The sequence below is a fragment of the Perna viridis genome, chromosome 4 (genome assembly GCF_037379345.1).
Source record: "Perna viridis isolate PV_CMFRI_1.1 ecotype Kerala chromosome 4, ASM3737934v1, whole genome shotgun sequence".
NCBI lineage: Eukaryota > Metazoa > Mollusca > Bivalvia > Mytilida > Mytilidae > Perna > Perna viridis.
This window is the reverse complement of record NC_142448.1, coordinates 31,190,468-31,215,804: the sequence shown is the minus strand read 5'-3', so window position 1 is coordinate 31,215,804 and position 25,337 is coordinate 31,190,468. Positions and strand designations below refer to the sequence as shown.

The 25,337-nt window shown below is 32.9% G+C and overlaps 1 protein-coding gene across 6 annotated transcripts; it reads left to right on the top strand.

Moving 5' to 3' along the window:
* Positions 1 to 2,208: 2,208 nt before the first annotated feature.
* Positions 2,209 to 25,337, top strand: LOC148619737 (interferon-induced helicase C domain-containing protein 1-like). Of its 6 annotated transcripts, none has more exons than XM_088579964.1 (15): positions 2,225 to 2,359; positions 9,572 to 9,646; positions 11,710 to 12,377; positions 13,144 to 13,185; positions 13,511 to 13,765; positions 15,478 to 15,636; positions 16,034 to 16,125; positions 16,743 to 17,006; positions 17,468 to 17,630; positions 18,080 to 18,175; positions 18,754 to 18,944; positions 19,992 to 20,136; positions 21,021 to 21,245; positions 21,596 to 21,763; positions 24,090 to 25,337. In XM_088579964.1, exons 3-15 carry the CDS (start codon positions 12,137 to 12,139, stop codon positions 24,689 to 24,691), a joined length of 2,643 nt encoding a protein of 880 aa, XP_088436090.1. In that variant the 5' UTR covers positions 2,225 to 2,359; positions 9,572 to 9,646; positions 11,710 to 12,136; the 3' UTR covers positions 24,692 to 25,337. The 6 variants fall into 6 exon arrangements, with proteins under 6 accessions (XP_088436092.1, XP_088436088.1, XP_088436093.1 ...); XM_088579963.1 differs by lacking the exon at positions 9,572 to 9,646 and adding an exon at positions 4,971 to 6,059 and having other exon boundaries at positions 2,226 to 2,359; XM_088579966.1 differs by lacking the exon at positions 9,572 to 9,646 and having other exon boundaries at positions 2,209 to 2,359; positions 16,037 to 16,125.

Genomic DNA, 25,337 nt, shown 5'->3' with positions numbered 1-25,337 from the left:
ATTCTTCTTCTCGTTTTATTAATTTTCTTGCGTAGTCCTCCATTGCATCCACATGGACTTAAAAGTAATGAGTCCAATTTAAAGAGCCTGGTTTACGCTACAGGGGACCTTCAGAAAGGACCTTACGGAGAGATTCGTTTTCAGAATATGGACCACGTCCCTCCTGGCTAAATTGTCGGACTTTGATGACGTAGTATATGGTATGTGAATGTCAGCATGAGAGCAGCTAGATGTATCAAACTAAAATACAGAAATTGTGCCAGTTTTAAAGATAGTGCATGTAAATGAAGGTCACGACCATTGTATTGTGATTGGACTGTAGGCAGATTTAGTAGTTAAATAATTTTTTTACTCTAAATGTTGTATAATAAATATTCTGACCTGATTAAAAGAACCAGTCCCTTAGAAAAAAATGGTTTTCCCCTAAAGCATCTATTGTGAAGCAGTCACACACTACAGTCAGCAGGATTTTAGTTTTCCCCCTTGCCCACCGTGGAAATGATAAAAAATTAGCAGAGTCATTAAATTGTATAAACATTTGATGACGTAGTAAAAGGAAAACATTTTGTGCATTAAGTCAACTTTTCAAGTTTCCCAGCAGGCATATTATTTTAGCCATGAAATAAAGTTTGAAAGGCAAATTCAGAGATAATCTTTTAAAATGGGTACTCTGAGGAACACCAGAATCGCATCTTATCATGTCACATATATCACAAATAAATTTGCGAAAATCAAGCTAGGATAAGAGGTGAAAAAGTTAGGACAAAATTGAAATGTTAAAAGCACAGCTAATCCAGGTCCTCTATCCAATGAGCATTCCAGCATATTCTTTGCGCTTCGTGAACTAGACACCCGAAGGTTCATGTTAACCTCTAATGAAATGGTACTATACAGTAGTCATAGGGTCCGATCATTTTTACTTTAGAGGCAGATGCCTTGGATTTTTTCTTAAACAGTTATAATTCCAATTTTGATAAAAACATTATTGTGAACGAGCAGGTATCTACCGGTAACCATTATATTTTGAACCCTTATTTTGGGTAAATAAACACACATACACACACACACATAAACAAACAGACAAACAAATAAACCAAAAACATTCAGGTGATTACTATTAAAAATCTCACTCTTCGGAAAACCTGAACCTTTCCTCAAAATGTTAATTAGACAGGTTTCTTAAGATTTCCGGAATACATAGTTGAAGCTATGATTGCCAGATGTTTCGAAGGATGGAAGGTCAGAATATCTAGTGTAATGGATTGTCTTGTACAATATTTTGGCGGAGTTGTTTATGATTTTGTTTAATCATCACAGTTTTATATTTCTCTTAATAAACACATGCAACACAGTTATGTTAAAAGCAACCAATAACATCTATATAGTGTTCCTTGATCACTTGGTAACGGAAATTTCAAGTCGTGTTATTAAGAATGTGAGATACTGTTGTCACGATTGAGCAGCCAAAGCAATTACTAGAAACTCTTAATGCAACTAACAAAGATCTCAACCCTTATGTGCATGCAAATTTTACAATTCGTAAAATTCCTACGTTCTTTACCCGAGGTTGCTTTTACGGCGCTTATGAATTTGATGATTGCCAAATGTGAGAGGACAATTTATGAAACTGTCAAACGTTGTATGCGGCATGCAAAAATACTTTCTGGTATTTCAAGACATCATGTTCTTGTTACCTGATCCAACCTCAAAAAGAGCAGATTCAGAGCTATGTTGATGTCTTACACAGGAGTATAAAGCCTCGACGACCCAATGAATTTTAATAACAGATATCAAGACTCATAATGATGAAATTAGACAATGTGTTCACTATAGGACGAAGAGTTGCCTTTTGCATTTTCTAACAAACAATCAAAATCAATGACACTTCATCTTTCTTCATTTCCTGTGTAAATGATGACCATTTTGAAACCGTCACTTTGTTTGTGAAAGTTGAAATTTTGCTGTAACTGCTGAATGAACTTAAAAGGTCCCAATTAGTGGTTCACTACCCTTAATGTCCTCCGTTAATGACCCAACTACGTATAGAACTTTATTTATAGTAAATATAGATAGCAGGGTGACGGGTGTAAATCAAGGTTTATCGTACGAAATATGCATCCATTTGAATCATTTAATGATAACCGTGGTTAAATCCAGGAAGTAAATTATATGCTTACCAATAGATTGTGCGTACACATATAACGTCACTTTGTTGATAGTACAGACAGGTTACCTGTTGTCATAACCAAGCAGACTTAAAAGTCAGCATGGAGGAAGCTAACGTTATATGGGTATATGCAAAGGATTCAATTACCACCTTCTGTTTGACATAATGATAACAGTATCGCTGTAATTGATGGTATGTAAGTTATGTAAATTCTATTTTTACTTTCAGTTATCTTTTTCGGAAAATATAAGTTTAAATTACTTACTCCATATTTATTAAGTAATAAGCAATTAATGTTCCGCTTATAAAATAATCAATTCAATTCCATTTGATTAGTTTGAGGACAATCATTTCCTTTCAACAAATATATGGCCTCAATTTCAATGGAGAGGGCTCACATAGGCATTGCCTGCCGTCCGATCCTATTCGGCCTTATACTAAATAGTACGTGGGCTGTGATAACCCCCCGTGCACCCCCACTCATCAATCAAAATTTGATTTTCAGGTACCCTTATACCGCTCATTTACGAATCCTTTTATCGCCAAAAAAATAAAATGAAACATTTTTGTATTTTGTAACTACTATTTATGCCTCGTTGAGGCCAAAAATCATTTTTTAATTTTTTTTTATTCCACGCAATTCTTCTTTCTACAATCCGAAGTAAACTGACATACTGACATATGTATGCTTCATCATGTAGCCCAATGTCTCAGCTTTACAATGGTACCAAGAATGTTGTAATAACACTTAGGATTTTGCGGTGAAATGAAAAAAATGTACCCTTACCCCGCCGCAAAATCGCTTAAATTGACATATTTTTTGTAATCCCTGGATTACATTCTTTTGATTACCACTATAACCTTGGTTCCCTTGATTACTCTTTCAATGTAAAACCCCTAGAGTATTTATGCTTCAGTAAAAAATGGTTTATATGGGAATTCTGTTTAGTACTACATGTATCACAATTTACACTTCTGGGGTTCTTTTGATGATATTTAGCCATTTTCGTACTCGGAATTTATCCAAAAATGCAAAAAATGGGATTTTTTTATTTTTAGGTCAAACGTCACATAAATTCGACTCCACAAATTATTGCGCAACTAAAACGTCTCAAATTTGGTATCATTCGATAGATATTTAATTGTCTACATAAATAAACCACAAAAAAAAACCACTTTTCAAGAAAGAATTTTCAAAAAAATGTAAAAAATATTACCCCTACCCCTAGAAAACTGGTATTAGTATAAACAAAATTCTCATTCACAGCATTCTGACATTGTATAACTCATATTTTAGGCATTTATAATTAAGATAATGATGTTCCTAATATATCTGATCAAATTCCCACTTGCCCCATACCCCATTGCTTCAACCCCCATTCCCCATTGCCCCATATCCCATTCCCCATTGCCCCATATCCCATTCCCCATTGACCCATGCCCAATTCCCCATAGCCCAATCCCCCATTGCCCCATCTCCAATTGCCTCATACCCTATTCCCTATAGCCCATTTCCCATTGCTCCATTTCCCATTGCATCGACTTATTTCCTGTTGTCAAATGCATTTCCCTATTCCGAAAAGAACAAGTAAAATAAATATTTTATCAAGCACATATAAGGATGCAAAAAGTTTTGTGTAGTCAATATTGATTTTAGAATCTCGCCGGCGAGTTCGAGAATTACCGAAATCACGCGATATTTACATTGTTTACATGTATTATCGCCACTCCGAGCTGCATATGAAATAATCATGTACAATATTCTTAAAACTATAGATATATGTATCAATCGTGAATGAATTTGATTTCTAAAATTATTCTTAAAAATGTAAAAATTGTCCAGATAAGGTTTTTTGTTGATTGTTGTTATACATATATTTCAAACCAAACTCTCGAAAATGAGATCTTTTTCCAAATTAAATGAGTGCCAACAACAAAAATTACCTAAATGGTGTTAAAGAATTGTTTAAAATGTTAAAATTGTTAAAATAAGCCCCATATTTGTGGCTGTGATATATTAATTTCAATAAGATTTCTCAAAAATGACATATTTCTGCTGATTGTAATGGTGTGAACCATTTTATTTTAAATTATGGTCACAAATTATTGTTACAAATACTTAAAATGGCAATATTTGAATCCGATTGGTGGTCGCAATAGTCATATTTTAGTCAAAAATCTTCAAACAGACATTTTTTGTGCAAATTGTATGAGTGGGAACAATTTAAATGTACCTATCAGTCTTAAATTAATGTAAAAAATGTTAAAATTGTCTATATCATTATTATGTTGATGGCTGTAATACATATTATTCACATCAAATTCTTGAAAATGATATATATTTTTATAATTGAATGAGTGTGAACACTTGAAATTACCTTTATGGTCTTATATTATTGTTTAAAATGTTAAAATTGTCAAAAAAGTATTATGTGTGTGTTTTTACACATTAATTTCAATACAATTTATCAAAAATGACATATTTCTGCAGATTGTAAGGATGCGAACAATTTTAATTTCAATTATGGTCCAAAATTGTTGTGAAAAATATTTAAAATGGCAAGATTTGAATCCGGTTGGTGGTTGCGACACTCATATTTCAGTCAAAAATCTTCAAAAAGACATACTTTGCAAAGTGTATGTTTTGGATTAATTTACCAAAAATACAGAAGTAGTTGACAAAACGTTAAGGAAAGAACAAGCTGGAGTTCGGCAACGAAGAAGAACAACAGACACAATTTTTTTTAAGAAAACATTGAACAATGTGTCGAGTGGCAATCACATCTTTACATCAACTTTATAGGTTTCGTAAAGGCCTTTAACATTATACATCTTGACAACTTGTGGAACATAATAGATTTCTATGGAATCCATCAAAGCTTACAACAATGATAAAGAAACTATACGAGAATAATGAGATATGCGTAATCAACAACGGATTTCAATCAATTCAGATTGAGTGCGGATTGCAAGCGGAGTTAATTAGGGATGTGGAATGTTTGGCTAACTTTTCCAATTGGTGTTAGACTGGGTTATGAAAAACAACGTGGAAAGAAAGAATACAGGAATAAGATGGAAGTTTATGAGCAAACCAACAGATCTTGATTTTGTAGATGACATCGCCCTACTGTCGAGCAAGTTGAATAACATACAGGACAAAACAACATTTATTGAAAAATAGACAGAGAAAGTTGGGTTAAAGATCAATGCTGGAAAAACAAAGACATGCGAATGAATGTGAATATAGACAAACGGGTAAACATTATTTGGAGGGAGCTGGAGGACGTAGCTGATTTCACTATTTGGGTTCAAAAGTGGAAAAGGAAGGACGAGCTGCTGGTGATATCAAAGCAAGGTTACAGAAGGCCAAATATATTTTCCTTGTCATAAGTCAGGTTTGGAAATCCAACATAAACAGCATAAAGACCAAGATTAAGATATTCAACAGCAATGTAAAGTCGGTATTATTGTTCGACTTGAGTGCCTGAGGATGATGATGAATGACATTAAGAAGTGTTAGGCATTCGGGAACAATTCTATCTGTGTAGGATACTGAAAGTACTTTGACCTAACAAGATCAGCATCCACAAACTTCATGAGAGAATGTATACCAAGTTAATAGGAGATAACATCAAGTCCAGAAGAGGACGCTACATATGCCACATTTTATGGAATGAAAATGCTGACGACACAATGATAGCATTAACATTGGCATCAGAAAGCAAAAGGAAACAATGAAGGCCAAAGGAGACGCGGATGAAAACAATGGAGAAAGACAGAGCGAGATTTGGTGGCGAAGTTGGACGGCACTAGACGAGGTTTCCAGAGAACGACCAATGTAAAGAGATCTGTGCCTCGCCTTATCCTCCACGAGAAGTGTATAGGATATGTAGTAGGTATTATGTTTCAGAAATCCAAAGTTGGCCGTCGATTCAAAATGAACGCCATCCAAATCATACTTGTATATTATATAGCACATGTAGACAGTATCTTATATTTCAAGTGAGCCAACGTTATAAATATTTATGACTGAAATATTGCCACCCCTACCCTTGAAAAAATTACTTAAACATGAACAAAATAACAACGTTTAGCATATGTGAACGATGTAAAATACCAATTGGACACTGATATTTATTTTTTTTATGTAGAAATGTTTAAAATAAATCTATTCATTTCAGGCACCTAATTCTCAGTTTTAATGTGAAAATAATGACCTTATCTGAATAGGGGGGATTTTCAAATCTTAAAACAATTCCTTTTCGGTTGTAATTTACATTTTCTTGATCTTCAAAAGCTGTATATCAAACATTTACATAGAATTTTAGCTTCCTAATGAGCCAAATTGGCGAATAATTAAAATATGAAAGACCATTTTGTGGGGGAAATGGTACACCTGCCCCGCTCAAATTTGCCTAAATATGAACATATATCAATTATTGAAACGTTCTTAATTAAGTATAGCAAATGAACGGAATAAAAAAAAATGCAGATGGGGAAAAAGGATAGAATATTGAAACGATTAATAAAGATGGCCATTTTGTGATTTATTTTCAGATTATTTATTTTTTCATATGAATATATCTTTATTGGAAATGCTGTGAAAAAATAAAGAAGTTTCGACGTTATCGACATTTCATCGTCATTCAAAGAAGTGTCATATATTACTTGTTTTCCTGTAGTCTATACTATTTGTGGAAAAATACTGTTAGGAGCACTGCTGATGATTCTGATTTGATGGCATTAATATATGAAATTCATTAAAGTTGTTGTCGAAGACCATAATTGTCTCATTGACGCTAACACCGAATCTTGACTGTTTCAAACAACGTAGAATCATTTATGGTTTAAAAAAATATCCATTAAATTATTAACTAAAAGGCGAATGCAACGGAACTATTTAATTGACACATTATGTTTGTTTTAACGATAGAACATATTTCTCTTTTTTCTCTAGCAGATTGGAAAACCAAGTTCCCAAGCAATTCTGAAACAAATTACATTGTTGCTATCGACTTGTTTACGTATTTTCTTTTTAATATACGGTTTAATCTGGTAAATTGAAACTCATTTCAATGGCACCCTGTAAACGTAGGTATCGCGTAACTAACGCTTCTAGCGTGATTCAACGCGAGTGAACTGTGCCGACTTTCGTTGTACGTTCAAGGTACATCGGTCTACACATCATTTTGTGACGTAAATTACGAAAATTATGCGACACCACGTGCACTTTTCTTGTCATTGTCACCTTTGTATGATTGAAAAAGTTTAAATTATTTTCGAATTACTTTCATGGTACGCTTTTACCCTTGAATCAAGAATCTATTTTGAAGGCATTTAAGTAAATAATGAAAATGTATAACACCGTCAAATGGTTGCGGTTTCTGACATCTTGAAATGACCATTCTATCGCGTCATCAATATCTGTATTTTACACCTAGCTTGGTACAATGGATGTAATATAATGACGAAAATTACTTTCTTGTAACCATACATATGGACCGAGTGTGGCTACACCGCTTGGCCACTTTTAATTAGTTAACTGAGTTGCATGTACAAACTGTGCATAATGACTTCCTGGCTTTATAATGAATATCTTTACATAAATTTCACACAATCCATCATGCATGCTCAATTTCACAATCTGATTATCCCATATAGCAAAATTTAAAAACGTGATATTTTAGATTTACAGATTAACCTAATTTTACGAGTGAGCTGTATTTTTGTATCAGCTATCGCAGATTTAACACGAATCCTTTAATACCCAAAGTTATGTCTACGAAGCCAGGTGATATGCATATACCCCTTTCTGGTTAACAAACGCCAACCTGCCACACAAGAGCTATAGGTTTCTACGAAATTTCTTTTCCTTCAGTTAATCATAAAGCTAAATTACTCAGCGAACTGTTTGTTGTTTTTTATTAAAAATATATATATAAACAATGATATATGTCCATTAATTGAATATATTTAATAATTGAATAACATTTTTTATTGGATTTTTTTTCCGAGTTCCTTAACCTTTTTTCTCGTTCTATCTTATCACTATTAATTTTTAAGAAGTTTCAAAATGCTTTGATAGTGTTGTTTTAATTAAACAATATAGTGGTCTGATTGTTACTAAATCCAGAGTTTTTTCACTTAACATTTGCCTTTACGATGGACTGAATAAAAAAATATATTTTATTTCATGATATATAACGGGGTGCCGTAGCATTGTGACAAGAAAATGGAGTTTTAACAACCTGTTCTCTGGGAGATATATTATATATGGTTTCGTCATAAATGCAGAAAAACGATTGTTACATTACAACGGATTATTTTCGTTAATGTTTTAGCAGAAAGTAGCGAGGAAGGGGTGTCTTTCTTTCAACTAAAATGCTTTGGGTATGTTTAATTATTCGTCACTTTAGCCCATTAGAGAGCTAAGATGATATATAAATGGTGTAGAACATTTTATTCTAGTTAGTTGTAATTATTAGATAAATCTTGCAGTCCATGCTGGGTTTACTGTCAATCAGGTGAAGGAAGAATAAATATGTTTGCACTACAAATATCGATACATATAAATTCAAACCGCATCAGAAAGGTATACTGAAAGTATGATAATAGGAGATGTGGTATGGTTGCCAATAAGACAGTCACCATTAAACTTCTACAGGTCACCACACAGTCTTCAAGAAAGGGCTTGCTATGTTTTAAATAACAAAATCAACATGATCTTTGAATAAAGTTGATTCAATAATTTGAATAAACTTGAAGTTTAACCTATATTTATAATAGGAAGTATAATGAACAACAAAAGAAACATTTCTTAAAGTACATGAATGACCACGTAATTGAAGCACAAAATGCAGTTGATTCTTGTAATCTTATGCAGTCATTTTAACTGCTGCGGTCGTATCAAACTGCGTTCTCTAAAGCATTTTATTTATGTTTTTTTTTATAATGAGCATGTCTTTATTGTTGTGTATAAAATTTGTTCATTTCCACTAAAAGAGTGGCTCTTGTCGCCTATAATTGGTAATGTTCAAATTTGATATTACTTCGATGTTTTATGCTACAATTGCATTATTAGGTACAATTTCTTGTCTAATGAAGGTTTTTATAATTTTGTATAAGCTGATTCTTCATTAAATCTGTTATTTTATGTAACTTTTTTGTGGAATTGTACTACCACTTATCTCTCAGGGACCGCTTAGAGAATAAAGTAATATACAAAAACAGGAATAATAGTGCAATAGATTTCCTTTTAAATAAATGAGATTAATAATAAGTTAATTAATTAGATTTATTTTCTTTGCTTTGGTACACTCTGACATTAGTGTAAATATTTGTTAATGGAAATTGTGTTTTACTCAATAAACACAACTATGATTTTCGATCAACGTTTTACTTCAGATTTTCTATATGATGATGAGTAACAGATATATAATATGTAGATATCCTTTGCCAGCATATTCATCTTTTTTAGTGGTGAGCATATTGCTGAATGTTTATTTATTTTTTTTTTTAACTTTTTAGCTTTTATAATTAGCCCTTTTTATATTTTAAGTATTTGTTTACATGTCATATATTTTTTGGCTTATCAATATGCACGATATAAGGAGATTGGATATGGTGACTATGTCAAAGAAACAAAAACACCGTCGGGATGAAAAATGTCAGCACAAGTCCACCCATGGGTCTCTAATGAACGATGAGGAAAACCTCACACCAACGGGAAGGCTGAAACTGGCCCCAAAACTACATTATACACGGGTACAACGAAATAGATGCCTGTACATAAACTGAAAGTCGAAACGAAACAAGAAAATATATACATTGCAAAGATTTGGACTCTATATTGGTATGAAGCCTATGATAAATAAAAATGTACAATTCATGCATGTAAGACAGACTTATTTTAAGTCTTGTTCAGAAAACAACAATAAGAATAAGTACTGAAACATGTATTTGATAGGGTTTAGAAATGGCTTGTCTTGCTATCATTTTGAATTATCTCTCTTGCATCTATCTCAGTATTTACTTGCTGTCAATGTTCTTTTATATGATAAAACCGGCTTTGTGTCTCATTAAAAAGACCAAGTTCGATCTCATGTCATATTGTGATGGAAATTCAACTAAACAGGAACTGTCCAATATAAGTGCACTTAAAATATAACTTAATTGTGTGCGAGATATTGAGAGTTACTGAAACCTCTTTCAGTATTGATTTTTTTTTTCACTTTATTGAAAGATTGTTTCAGCGAAATTTATATCACGTGTCTCGTTGGCAGTTTTTTTACTTGAAATTAATCTGTAAATTAATTTTACTATAACTATGCATCTATCAAAATCGGACGATTTATGTAAATTGTTCATATGTAGGCGCCACGGTCGCTCCGAACCAAGTACCGACATCAATTTAATTGTAATGTCGTTTCAAAGTGGACGAGTTTGAGTTAATTCAACCAGTCAGAACATGTAAATGCTGATTGTGGCCATGATGATTCATTGACTCGGATGATTATGCAAACTTTGTAAAGGACCTTAATCAGATGCTATGATTCATTACGCATAGGGTTTCAATTGAAGAATACTGATGAACAGACTCAATTTTACTTTACGGATGGGAAGTTTGGGGATATCAAAACATTGATATCATATCTTAGATTGAGCTCAAATGAAATTTTAAAAACGTAATCGTTGTTTAAAATCGACAATCCAAACAACGTAGTCTACGGTGAACCTGGTCAGTATGCGTTAGAAGCGAGTAAAATACAGGATTGCGTTATTTTGGTCAAATCTCTTAGTTGGTTAAGAAAACAAACTACATGCATCAGCTATTGTATTCAAATATCTGTTGGCTTTGAGTTAAGAAACAACCTTTAGATCTCACGTGTTGGTAAGGGGCAAACATATATTAAATAATTGTGAACTTTCATACCTATAGACCTATGATGGACAATGACTTGTTAGGGTTAGCCATTACCGATTTAGAAAATATAGAAATAACTATAGTTACACTCATAATTTATTAATGTAAATTACCTACATAAAACGACTACATGTTTTACGAATGACACTAACGGAAATAAAATACTTTAGGGGGAGGGGAGGTTGAGCTTTAATCATAAAAACAATGTCAATAGTTGAATTGCTTAAAAAAATAGGTGTTTTCAATAAATTTCGTTTTAAAAGCATGATTTACATTGTATATCGTTAAAAAAAATAAAAAGAAATCCGAAACATTTTTAATTCTTGCGTTAAAATCCTCTTCAAAGTTAAATTTAAACCATGTTTTACATTCAAAACCAAATTAACCTTTAACTTGTGTGGTTGTTGTGACTGTAGTAATTTTTTTTTTTTGGGGGGGGGGGGAGGGGGGGATAGGGTGTCAATTTTTTATAAACCGAGAAAGCTTCATGTACCATACACATTACTGCATAACGATTTTGAATGTTAGGAATTGAGTCTTCTAGAGTTAATTACGTTAACGAACTAAGTATATTTGCAATCATTAAAGATTATCTTGAATAAGTTTTAAATGGTTTCAGCTTTAGTAATGGCTACAACGGTAACTACAGTCAGTAACAATAAAACCAACTTTACAAGGATTTGCCTTATTCAGCAAGATACTATTCCAAGACTTTGGCAAACTATTTTGGAGAAATATGTGCCAAGAAGTGATTTGGAAACGGTTTACCGCACTGATTTTAAAGCTTTTAGAGGAAAAAAGACATTCTATCAACATGAAGAGACGAAAATATTCTCTGCTACAAGGACTGGTTATGGACAATTTGATATTTCACTTCTCTACAAGATCTTCAGAAATATGATAAGTAATAAAGCTTTCAAAAAAAACCACGTCATCTTCCAAATTTTGATCCACCACAAAATGGATGGGATAGTCCAAATGGTGTCACCTTAAACGATTTTTCCTTAGGTGCCGATATAGAAAGATGCAAAAATTTGAGAAACTCTATGTCTCACAAAGGCAATGCTGATGTATCAGATGTTATTATGAAAGAAAACTTCAATGATTTTATTCAAATCGCAGGCCGATTACAAATTTTGTTCAATCTTTCGGATGATTTTGTGGCGGAAATTTCCTATTATGAAACTTGCATTATCGACAAAAAGACAGCAGAGGCCATTGAAAAATATTGGAAAGAACAAATTCAGAGAGACAAGGAAATGGAACGAAGAGTGGATTCCCTTGAAGGTAATGGATGCATTTGTATTTCCTAGTAATAAATATTTGGTCAAAAGTGAAACTAAAAAAGTCGTAGTATGTTTAATGTAAAATGGAATGCTAATCTTTTGCGTAAAGAATATTTTATCAAAACTGCCTTAACAATGAAACATGCCTATTTCTTATCACTATTTTTTTTTTTTTTTTGGGGGGGGGGTCTTGTTTGTTCTTCTTATCAGTTTTTCTTATTTCTTAAAAAAATATAAGCACAAGAATGATGACACTGGACTCTAAGATTATATGCAAACCTTTGTGGACAAAAAGCGACTAGTACTTTTGTAAAGAAGTCCTCATCTTCTCTTGAATCTTGAACTTTCAATTTTTGTTTCGCCAAAACAAATGAGAAAATTCAAGATGAAAAGATGGTCAGTAACGTCCTATATACCTGAAACATTATTCTGTCGGAAATGACGTAATTCTGAAGTGATTAACTGACCTTTTAATTTTATTGAAAACAAAAAAAATGAAATGGGATATGGAACACACTTATAGTAAAACAATGATCGCGAAGTGTTTGCTCTAGGCAGAAGAAAGTCTCAAGAAGACATGCCCATATCAATAAAATTCTGGCACCTCAGCGAGGAATCCAGCTGCTTCAAAACTCCTAATTACTTTCTTAGGGTATTATAATAAAATATATGCTGCTTATCAACAAAGTGTTTTATAAAGTATTACAACTGGTGAATGAAATGGGTTATAATACATTTCAGTCACTTTTTTTTTTATCTTTGTACAGGTAGAATGAGAGAAATGGAACTTAAAACCAGTTCAGATTCTAGTATGTAAACTAAATCACAGTTTATTGTGAATTAAGGATACAAATTGTACCTTTGGAGTTGTCATTTCTACGTCATGTTAAATGTATTTCACTTTGAATAAAGATATGAATGTTCGTACCCATTTTAGCGACAGTCATTACCCAGATTAGAGTTAGACATCATCCCCTGTTAGACCGTAACTCATGTAATCAGACAAATGCTTGAATGTTTGTTAACTAATTCGATTTTTCAATAAAGAATTTGCATGTTAATTTTAAAGTTATCTTGAGTAAAATGTTAGCGTTTTAATTAAGCTTAATTTACATTTGTACATATTTCCTTCAGACGTGTATATAAAGACATTGGAAGACGTAACCTGCCACGAAGGGGAAAAAGTTAGCCTGGAATGCCTTGTTGCCGGAGGGAAGAAGCCCAGTAAATGGTATAAAGAAGGGGATGCAGTATTATCAGATCACATTAAAGACGAATCTAAAGATCAGAGTTATAAATTGACGTTCCTTCGTGTTACAAGGAAAGATGCAGGAGATTATGAAGTAAAGATTGGTGATGAAGTGCGTGTTGTCAGATTGAATGTTATTGGTAAGGAAGTGACCATATATTGTCCTGTTAAGGTTTTACGTAGGTAGAAGTTTTTGAAAGAATCATTCAAATTCTGTAATATGCGATGCACCCCAAAAATGGCTACACATTTTTATTTCTGTTATTAAGTTGCTTTATGTGTCTGTATAATGAAATTAATAATTATTCATTGCAATTTGTCTGCTCTTAGGAGATAATTCATACAGAAAATCAAACAGTTTATATTGTATTTTAGTGTCATTTACAAAGCTATCTACCAAATTTTGAATTGTACAGTACATTCAGTATATTCTTTATTTCCCAGGAACAAGGGTTATATGAAAAGCCACAAGTTAATTTATGTATAGTATAACTTTTTAGACAAAATATCAAAATTAAAATTTTGCAAAAATAGCTTTTCCAACCATGAATCATATGCTGCAAAACGTTTTATATCCAATGTTTATTATCAGAGGTTGACGTAGAAAATAATAGAAGTAATAAGACATATACTGCTACCACTCTTTCCAAAGAAGAGATTGTGGAAAACCATAAATCTGTGCTGTCCTCTTTTCTACCAAGGACGATGATTGTGATTTACCGTCTATGTACTGGATTCATAAACTTCACAAGAATCCATACAAACAACGTTTCATAGCTGGATCTGCAAAATGTACCACCAAACCTCTTTCAAAACTTTTAACTTCTATACTCACAACTGTCAAAGAGGGTTTGCAGTCCTACCACAACACTTGTTACTCCCGTAGTGGTATTAATTCAATGTGGATCCTGAAAAATTCGAAAGATCTTTTGGAGACAATCAGTTCAAGACTATTATCTGAATATAATAGCATTAAAACCTATGATTTTTCAACACTGTATACTTCTATTCCCATACTCAGTTAAAACCCCGACTTAAAAACATTATACATCGTTGTTTTTCCAAAAAAAGATGGTACACCTAGATACAAATATATATTTCTTGGTAGAGATTCCTCATACTTTGTAAGAAATAATTCCAAATCATCTTCCAAATATACAGAGGAAGATGTTCACAAAATACTGGAATTTTTAGCACTGTGAATTCGGCCTCATATCTTGACCTACACTTAGATTTCGATGGTAAAGGAAAACTTTTGAACAAACTTTACGACAAACGTGATGGTTTTTCATTCAGAATTGTCAACTTTCCTTTCATCTGTGGCAACATCCCTTCAGCACATGTGTATGCAGTTGTCATATCGCAACTCATGCCTTATGCCATAGCTTGCGTAACTACGAATACTTTTTGTATCGCACTAGACTTCTTGCAGATAGGCCTCTGGAACAGGGTTATGTTGCTACAAGATTGAAGTCATCATTTCAGAAGTTTTATGGTCGTCATCATGAACTCGTGGATCGTTGCTGTGTATCCATCTGCACCATGAAAACTGATTTGTCTCCTTTCCTCTTTCGTGTTTCTAGAAAAGCAGATGACGCTTACCATACCGGTGCACATGGTACATGCTCCCAGTTTTTAGTGGAGTCCGTGTCGCTCATTTACTTTTTTAACTTTGTATTATTTTACTTACTTTATGTTCTTTGTTGTGTTTGTCTGTTTTCCATGTCTGAGCTTTGTCCCTGGATTACATTCTTTTGATTTTGGTTCCCTAGATTACTCTTTGTTACGTAATATACAATATAACACTTGATTATTGGCTCAATTGAAAAATTGATTATTTTATTTCTTCCAGAGAGATTGCCTTCCTTAATTAATTTGAGAGATTATCAAAACGAACTTGCTGAGTATGCCCTAAATGGAGATAATACTATTATTTGTGCCGGCACCAATGCTGGGAAGACATATGTTGCATTTCATATAATGGAATGCCACCTTCTTAAAAATCCAAAAGATACATGTACAGATATTTTTAACGAGGACTGAAAACCATGACAGCTGATTTCTCAACTTATATATTACATGCCATAAGAATAACTAAACAAAATACATATCAAACGATATTTATAAAATTTGACAATTTTAATGTATTTAATGATTTAATTTAATGCTTAATTTGATTTTCCTTTACAATAAATATATAGCTCAACAGGTAAGACAATGAAAAAAGATATTGCAATGTTATTCGAAGTGGGGATACCCTTTGCGAGTCTGATAATAATCCTAAATGTACTTTCTTCAACCAACAAATGGTGCTATAAGATCTAGTATTTTAGTGAGATTCAAGGTAAATTTTCAAAGTAGTGTAAGTAAACTTTTAGACGTTTGCATAAAGTTTGTTCTCATTTTAGCAGGAAAAGTCGTCTTTATAAACAAAACCAATGTGTTACTTGGGCAACAATACAAACGAGCATGCGATACATTTGAGGAACTCCATATGCAGGTTCTTATTTCACTGTTATGATAGCGCATGTCTAGTAATATGTAAACTACACCTTGGACACTCAGTTTCTTCTTTTTTTTTTATTTTTGGAGTGTTTTCTTTTATTACTCCAAGAAAGTCCTGCAAAAAAACTTGCACCCACATGCATGTTAAGTAATATATTTAAAAAACAAAACCTTGTATCAAAACTATAAAAATTTAATGGTCATGTACAAAATGTACATGTAATTGTGAACAAAATTATAGAAATCAGTAGGATGCATTGACGACGTTTAATTCCCTTTTTGGGCCCTTTATTATTTCGGAACACTGTGCTGTTTACAATCAATGCATTTACTGAATGGTGTTTATAATATCTTTACTGCTGTTTCGAATTCGAAATCACTACCCTTAATTTGAGAAGAAAACCATTAATCATATTAAAACTGTAAATATTATTAGAAATCAGTCTTTAAACATATATTTAAGAAAAGGAAAAAAATATATCATGAAAAGTAAAAGTATCTAGAAGAATAAAATATTTTAAAATATGTTTAGAAAACAGCAACAAATACAAACATTTTTATTTTTATGGCAGGAAGAAACATATACTTACGAATAAACCATATATCTTTTAGGGAAGGATAAAACTATGGAAAGCAGATGAGGATGATAGTAGTGAATTTGCAAATGCAATCGAACAGTCAAGCATAATTTTCTTAACTCCGATGTCCCTATTCAATCGTTTGATTGATACAACTGATGTTAAGGTATCTATTGGAGATTTCAGCCTTCTGGTATTTGATGAATGTCACCACTGTCATGACCATAACCCTTACAATGAAATCATGGTTCACTACAGGAGAGCAAAGTATGAGGAAAAACTTGATAAATTACCACAGGTACTGTATACTGTTACAGTAATAGACAATTTTGTAATTTGTAAAATTCTTGATTCATTGCTACCACTGATACAATGTGTTTGTTTCTGTCCTTAATTGTTCATGCTCCGGTCTTTCGTTTCAAATAACAAAGAAAAGAGAAGACGTAAATCAGTGCAGATAATTTATTAACCAAAAATAAAGTTGAGTTACGGGATTTATTTTACAATTTTTCAGTTGCATTGTATCTTTTTTTTAATTAGTACATATGATTTTAAATAACATAAATTCTACTTTATCAGACAGTTCATCCTGATATTTTCATTCATGATTATTATTCAAGATATAAAATTTCTATTTTTCTTTTTCAAAGGCTGGCGGTTTATTAACTGCTCAAGCAGCCAAATCTACATTTTAGATGTGAGTTCTCGTGTGAGTGAATCTCTTGTTTTACAATGTGCATATATAGTTTCAACGAATAGATTTTAGGTCTGACTGCGTCACCAGGGTCTAATAAAGCTAAGGACGTAGCTTCTGCTAAAGATCACTTAAGAAGTGTAATGACTAATTTAGATGTAGGTCAATTATCTGTGGTGAAAAAACACAAACAGGAGCTACTGGAGTACAGCTCCATACCAGAAAAAGGTGGGGATGAAACAATCATGCTTATGTTAGCGTGTACTCCTTTTTCGTGGTTGTTTTTTGTTTTTTGGTTTTTTTTTCAAACTTATTCACGAGTATTTAAGTTTGCGTAATGTTGAAAGTTATCATATGCTTAACGCTTTTTAAATATGTGTATTTGCAAATATTTTTCTCCAAAAATTAATGATAATGAACTAAAATACATAGCATAAATGCATATGTTGACAATAAACTATATTTTCAACCAAAATGTAGCATACATTTAAGTCTCAAACTTCTCTAATTAATATAGAAATTCATGACGATGAAAAATTATCGTCAAAGAAAATCTTTTTGAAACAAAAGAGAGAGTTATGAATATTTAGAAATATTTTCCAAGAATAATTATACATAACACAGGTTTTCAAGTTTTTCACTTATATTTAATATAATATGACTGAAAACGGTTTTAGAAAACATCATGTCAACTGCTAGACGGAACGACCCTGTGAAGCAAATAGTTTTCAAAGCTATGGAATATGTTGAACACAAACTCAACTGTCGAAGGGGTAATAGACTATGTTATAACCATGCTTGCTAAAAGTTTATACATGAAATGTCAATTATTACATGTCATCACATGTCATTTTTGCGGTTAAATTTCTTAAACAACGTGTGGGAAGTTGCTTTTTTACCAATGTGTGATTGTTCCGTTGCTATTTTTCTTTATTTATAAAAACTGTCATGTTAAATTCGCCCAAAAGTTATAACAAATATATGAACATACGTATATTTAGCTGAAACATTTTTTATAACAATAACTGACTACTGGATAATGGCTCTGAGTACATGTATCTACCTGAGCATAAGTTGTTGGAACACCAAGAACCTTAACCAAATAAACTATTATTGTTATAAACACTGTTTCAGCTACATGTACTATTCAATATTTTATCTAATTTAGGCAAATTTTTCAATAAAAAATTTGTGTATCAAAAATTTTAAAAATCGAAGGATAAGTTCCAGTCTTTATTTATTTCAAGCTAAACTTTTTAGAATTTTTTCTGGAAATGTACGAAACTGTTAACTGTTTGCCGTCTTCTTGTATCTAGGATTAATTGACCCACACCAATTCACAATTTTGTAGTTTCGAATTTTCTAATGGATCATCTTCGTACAAGCTCAGAACTCAACAGTGCTCTAGGCAACCCACCCAATCAACGAACTGAAATTCGATACATTCAATGGATTGCTGAAACAAAAGATAACATTGAATATAAACTACATCTTGATCCTGCAGTACCAAGATTACTTCTAGCATGCATGCGACATTTAGAGGTAAAATACATAAGTTTGGAAAATGAAGTCTTTTTTATTTGAACATCTGCTCAGCTGTTGCATTACAACTTTTGATAAAGTTTTTCGTATTGAAAACGAAGATTTGTTTATTGGTACGTTTGTTAATCTGATTCACTTTTAGCCATCATAGTTGTAACATCGTTATAACATGATTGAAAAAATTTGAACAAATTTAAGTGATTGAAACTTTCTAAAATTTATGCTTTAGGCTTCTGCTCCCAGTTTTTAGTGAAGTCCGAGTTACTCATTTACTTTTGTTACTTTGCATGTATGACTTTAGTTACTTTATATTCTTTGTTGTGTATGTCTGTTTTCCATGTCTTGTCTTTGTGCCTGGATTACATTCTTTTGATTAGCGCTATAACCTTGGTTCCATTGATTACTCTTTTACCGGTGTATTGAATATAATACGATAATCCTTATTGTAGAATGTACATGCGTGCGTATAAAATCACATGTAAAAGTATGTTGGCGTTACAGCGTTACGACGTGACCATGAACTTTGTAACACTTATGACAATTAATTTAATGTACTAGAATATATGTCACTAATCTTTCTTTGTGTATATGTGACTGTTTTAGTATAAGTCAGTAAGATCATACATTGTGAAAACAATATTGTTGATAAATGCCCTCTATACTACATCTTCAAGGTTTCATAGACAGATGCTGATGGTGGAATAGGACAATTTTGGAGTACCCGTTCTCACTCTTGATTTTTAAAGTTAATATTGCAAGTGTTATAGGCTTTGTGTTTGTTTGTGTGCGTTTGCTATATTGTTTGCCTTGTATTAAGCTTGTATATGTAATTGTTTTGTATTCTGTTGTTACATTTTTTTATGTATATCGTTCCTATTTCCTGATTTTACGTTTTGGTCATATTTGTAATTGTCCTTCGGGTCTGACGTTTCGGTATTTGCCGATATTCATTTGATAAATATATGTTATTAACATTAAGTAGGTAATCTATGAGAAATTCATATTCTTCAGACTTGTATACAAATGTAACTATGTAATCTATTTTAGTTGTACACAGAATGTTTAGAAGTTAACTCACTCCTTGAAATTGACCAGGTCAGGGATGTACTAAGACAGGGATACGCGGATGAATCGTTCAATAGTCAAATGGCAAACACAGATGAGGAGAGGGACATTGTTAACAAATTGAGAGGTATAAAAGTGATATCTCAAAAGCAATGCTTGGTCTTTGCTATTGTGGCAAATTTTAGATTTTTGATAGGTATTGTGCGTCGGCGACGTCATATTGCGTAAGGGGTCTGCAACATGAAAGGCTCAAAATTGTTCTGTGTGAAATAACGCGTGTAATTATATGTGAATGTGGTTACAAAGGGTTGGTTGACTGTTTAACACATGCGCAGAACGGTCGATCTAAGAAGTCTCTCATTAACACCGGGAAAATACAATGCAACATATGTTTTTCTTATGTTTTGAAAACACTTTTAAAAACTATATGTTTTTTTCATATGTTAAGGACCACCATGAACAACGTGTTTCTGACTGCCGATTATGTTTTCGAAAGGATTTCACATATAAAAAGTGTTTGGGTTTCGTGTGATTATCGAATACAGTTGAATTTTTTTAATTTTAAACGCACAAAAACATATTTTACATACTGGTCCTTAACAACTTCTCCGTATATTTTAAAACATTTTAAAACTTATGTAGATTTTTGTCTGTATTTGGTCAAGATATGAATCTCATATAACAAATTGGCGGTTCATCAACAACTAAGTCGTTATTTACGTATGAATAGCCATGTTCCTCGTTGACAGATATTAAATACATAAGTTTGATTTTTTTTAAAAACCGGATATGGAAGTTTCGGTGCATACATGTGATATTTTTAAAAATCCCTCCAAAGTATCGACTTATCCGATCGGTGCCTTGCACTTTGATGCTAAATCAACTTGAGGCTTGTTTAATGTTATATATACTACTGTTATAAATGTAGCTTTGACAAAATATACAATTTTCAATTACACATTGTGCATTGACGAGCGGGATCGTTATAATGAATTATCTTGATCTACACAGAGGTATTTGCTGAAATTCGAGAAATAGGTAGAAATATTGAAACCAATCCGGACATTAAGGCAGTACTTGGGAAGCTTGAAAGTGAATACCAGAAGCTTGGAGAGGAATCTAGATTTATGATCTTCGTCAAGACAAGGGCAACAGCAAGAGCGCTTGCAGAAAGACTGCCAGACTACCTACGATCAACTTACCTCACTGGATCCCACAAATCAAAGGAGGAAGGAGGTAGTTTCTTGTCCCTCCCTTAAGTCACATGTGATAACATTTGAATACTTTAAAGACGTCTTTTAAGTGCCCCTTATATGAGCATTTCAGCACAACATGTATTAACTCAATTATACATATGTAAAAATGTACTTAAAACTAAAACCTAGAAGAATCCCTTCTTTACAAGAGTCTTACAATAATCGGTCATAATTGTAATTATATTAAGGACAGTTCTTCTTCTGTTTTCTTTTTGGTATAGTTTTGCATGGGTTTGAAAAGTTTTTAAAAGGGTTACTACTATGAGCTCTTGAAATGGTTTCAAACATTTAGTTGTGACATTGAAATTGAAGTATATGTGTCATTGGTAGGATGCCCCACAGATGAGCAGGTGGAGATCCTGGAGAAATTTCGTAGAGGGGAGCATTTGTGTATTGTTGCCACATCAGTTGGAAGTGAAGGTCTTGATGTTCCACAATGTAATGTAATGATTAGATACAGATTTAGTACTGATGAAATAAGTAGTCTACAAATGAGAGGTGAGGAATAATTAAATTGTTTTATTCTTCCGTAGAATTACATTTTGGTAATAAAATACTATTGGAGAATAAGGGAAAATGTTGAAAATTTTCCTGATTCGACTTTAACAAGATCATTATTAATTAATTGGTTCGACTAATAGATAAAACAGTCGACCTAAGGTACATGTACGTACAATCTTATTATACCATCCGTCACGTTTTGTTTACACGATTATTTGCCTTGACTGCTTGGTAAATCAAAATAATTTTTATTATCAAGTGATGCCCATTAATTTTTTTTATTCTCTTTTTTGTCGGAGGGAGGGTTAAAGCAAAATGTGGATTTACTTATTGGCTAAGGGACTGGGTTTGAGGTTCTCATTCTGTATGCACAACTTCTTTAAACTACTTCGCGAGTACCTATGATGATGATACTTACATTGTAGTATATTAAGGTAAATGTAATAATAAGCACCAGCTATATTTAATAGTAATCTTATACATGTTGTGATTTCAAAAGTCTAACAATGGACCTTGGCAAGGACTCAGGTGAATGTTGATGGTACTAACTTTGAATTCGAGGCAAAGAACATAAAGTAACTAAAATCATACATACAAAGTAAATAAAGCGAATGAAGGCTACAGTGTCAGTCCATTATTGTTTTGTTAATAGGCTACTACAGGTGTCGTTCCCCGATGGAGACTAAGTTCTATGTGGGTCCGTCTATCCGTACGTCCGTTCGTCTGGCAAAGCGATTTCCACTTTCTTCGACATACTTGCAGATATACATTTACCGTGAAAAGTTACAAATTAAGTTTGAATTGAGTTCCGGTTCGTTGATATTGTGCTGAGTAATTGCCCTTGGACTTAGAAAGAGTAGCATGGACCAGGTGCGCCTGTAGGGTAAGCGTCCTCTGCTTTTCTAGAAACACCCGCCGAGTTGCTCATAAAAAGTCAAGTCCCGGGTAGACAAACGAGGAGGGAAAACTATGACCCGTTGAATAAATCAGTTTCCATTGTGCAGATGGATACACCATAACGATCCACGGGTTTTTGATGACGATTATAAAACTTCTGAAGTGATGACTTCAATCTTGTAGCAACATAACCCTGTTTCAGAAGCCTTTTTGTCAGAATTCTAGTACGATACAAAAAGTCTGCGCAGTCTCCGCAAGCTCGGGCATAGCGTATGGGTTGTGATATGAACACTCCATACGCAGGTGCTGAAGGGATGATGCCGCAGATCAAAGGAAAGTTGACAATTCTTAATGAAAGGTCATCACGTTTGACGTAAAGTTTGGTCAATAGCTTTCCTTTACCATCATTTTCTTAGTGTAGGTCAAGATATGGGGCTGACTTCACAATGTCTGTAGTATCCTTTATCTCAAGTTCTTTGGGGGTAGATGCAATGCATCAAATCCCTAAAATAAGGATTGTTTAAGGATAATACGTCATTTATGTAGCGAAAACTGAGATTAAAGGATCTAGCTAAAGGATATTCGTTCTTTTGGACCAGATCAGCTATATAGTCAGCCCCATAAGAGTGAAAGAATAGGTCAGCAAGTAGAGGAGCACAATTTGTTTCCATTGAAATGCCGACGTTTGTTGAAAAACGCGTCCACCACACTGGACAAATATGTTCTCGATTAAAAATTCCAGCATTTTGTAAACATTTTAATCTGTATATTTGGAAGATGATTTGGAATTATTTCTTAAAATGTATGAGGAATCTCTACCAAGAACTATATTTTTTGTACCTAGGTGTACCACCTTTTTAAAAAAAAAAACAACGATGTATAATGTTTGTTCAGTCGGGATTTGAACTGCGTATGGGGAATAGAAGAATACACTGTTGAAATTCAAAGGTTTTAATGTTATTATATTCTGACAATAGTCTTTAACTGATTGTCTTCAAAAGATCTTTCGAATTTTTCAGAATCCACATCGAATTAATACCACTGCGGGAGTAACAAGTGTTGTGGTCGGGCGGCAAACCCTCTTTGACAGCTGTGAGTTTTAAAAGAGGTTTGGTGGTACATTTTGCAGATCCAGCTATGAAACGTGTTTGTATGGATTATTGTGCAGTTTAGGAATATTCATACAAGAACTCAGTTTTTCGGTCTTTTTATTGTCATGCATGCTTGCAGATATTCATTTGATATTTGGTACATCTTTAGACCAAGTTACATATCAAATTAGAATATTGTTCTGGTCCCTTTAAAATATTTTCCGGTAGGGGGCTTTCTATTGCCATGCAATACTCTCAGATTTTTCCATGGAAATTTGTATTTCAAACTTTTTATCAAAACACACAATTGAGATTGGCAACCTATCTACTTCCAGGACGAATACGAAAACAGTCAGGCAGGGAAGTTATTGTCGGAACAAGTCAAGAGTTTGAGACTGAGTCAAAAAATATAGAGAGACAGCATTTTATGAGCAAGGCTGTTGATGAACTCAGCGGCCTCGATTTGAGTAGAGATCTGGCATTAGCTGAAAAGCAAGTGTTTCAAGTAGAGGAAAATGAAAGGAAAATGGCAAAACAGACACTAAGCGAGAAGACAAGAGGAATATTTTCCGTCCACTGCAAGAAGTGTGGCGTATTAATAACAGATGGTAGTCTAATGAGACACGTCAACAACAAAATGTATCTTCTTTGCGATAAGCACATTCTTGAGAAAGTGAATGAAGTTATTTTGCCAGAAAAGAAACAGAAGAAATTTGATGGAATCTTGAAGCACGGAAAAGCTTATGGTCTTGCTTGCACACATAATTGGGGTACAATAATGATTTACCAAGAATGCAAATTCGTTGTCCTGTCGCAAGATTACATCAAAATATTTGACAAAAAGCAACAATGTTTTCTTAACTGTGAAAAATGGTGTGATTTAAAATTCGAAATTGATTCAATAAGCCATAAAGACATCACGGAATATAACTCGTGATTCACGTCATGCGTAGTTTGACTCAGAGTGGGGCTAACTCTTAAGCATTACATTTGTATAGTATTGTCGAAAGTGCATCGGTGTTATTTCATTTTTTTTTTTACTTTTTTAAACGCTTTCGTATTTTCATGTCACTTACTTGTGCACTTTTGATTTAACTTGTACAGATAGGTTATTTTAATTTGTTATTGTATATTTTTGACAAGAGCAATTTTTTTAAGAATTTAATTTGGTTATTTGCCAAAATATCTAGTAACTGGCAAGACCTAAGAATTATATCTTTGTCCCTAGATTACATTGGTTCCCTTAATTACTCTTAGTTAAATGGATATTCAATGAAAGCTAATGCATTTTTTTCCAAAGCAGTGCCATTTAAGAAGTTACGACAGTTTTCTCCATAATGTTAGTGTTAGACTAATCCGAATCAAAGTTCATAATAGGATGACATATACGACTTCATTGGTCACACTTAGCAATAGACAGGGTTAAACTGCGCTGTATATATATATATATATAAACAGCACTGTAGAACAAGCAACAAATACCAGACGTTTTTCATTTTTGTTATGTATTTATTTAGTTTATTCAATTTATTGTATTATGATTTTGTCTTGAATCCAGGCCGATTAAATTTGTATACGTTAAA

What these genes read in the sequence shown, in the direction of transcription:
- LOC148619737 (XM_088579962.1), top strand. Translation starts at nt 12,137, where the DNA reads ATGTCTCACAAAGGCAATGCTGATGTATCAGATGTTATTATGAAAGAA. An exon ending in CATTGTTAACAAATTGAGAG is followed by an intron (nt 20,137 to 21,020) that starts GTATAAAAGTGA and finishes TGATCTACACAG; the next exon opens with AGGTATTTGCTGAAATTCGA. An exon ending in AAGTAGTCTACAAATGAGAG is followed by an intron (nt 21,764 to 24,089) that starts GTGAGGAATAAT and finishes ATCTACTTCCAG; the next exon opens with GACGAATACGAAAACAGTCA.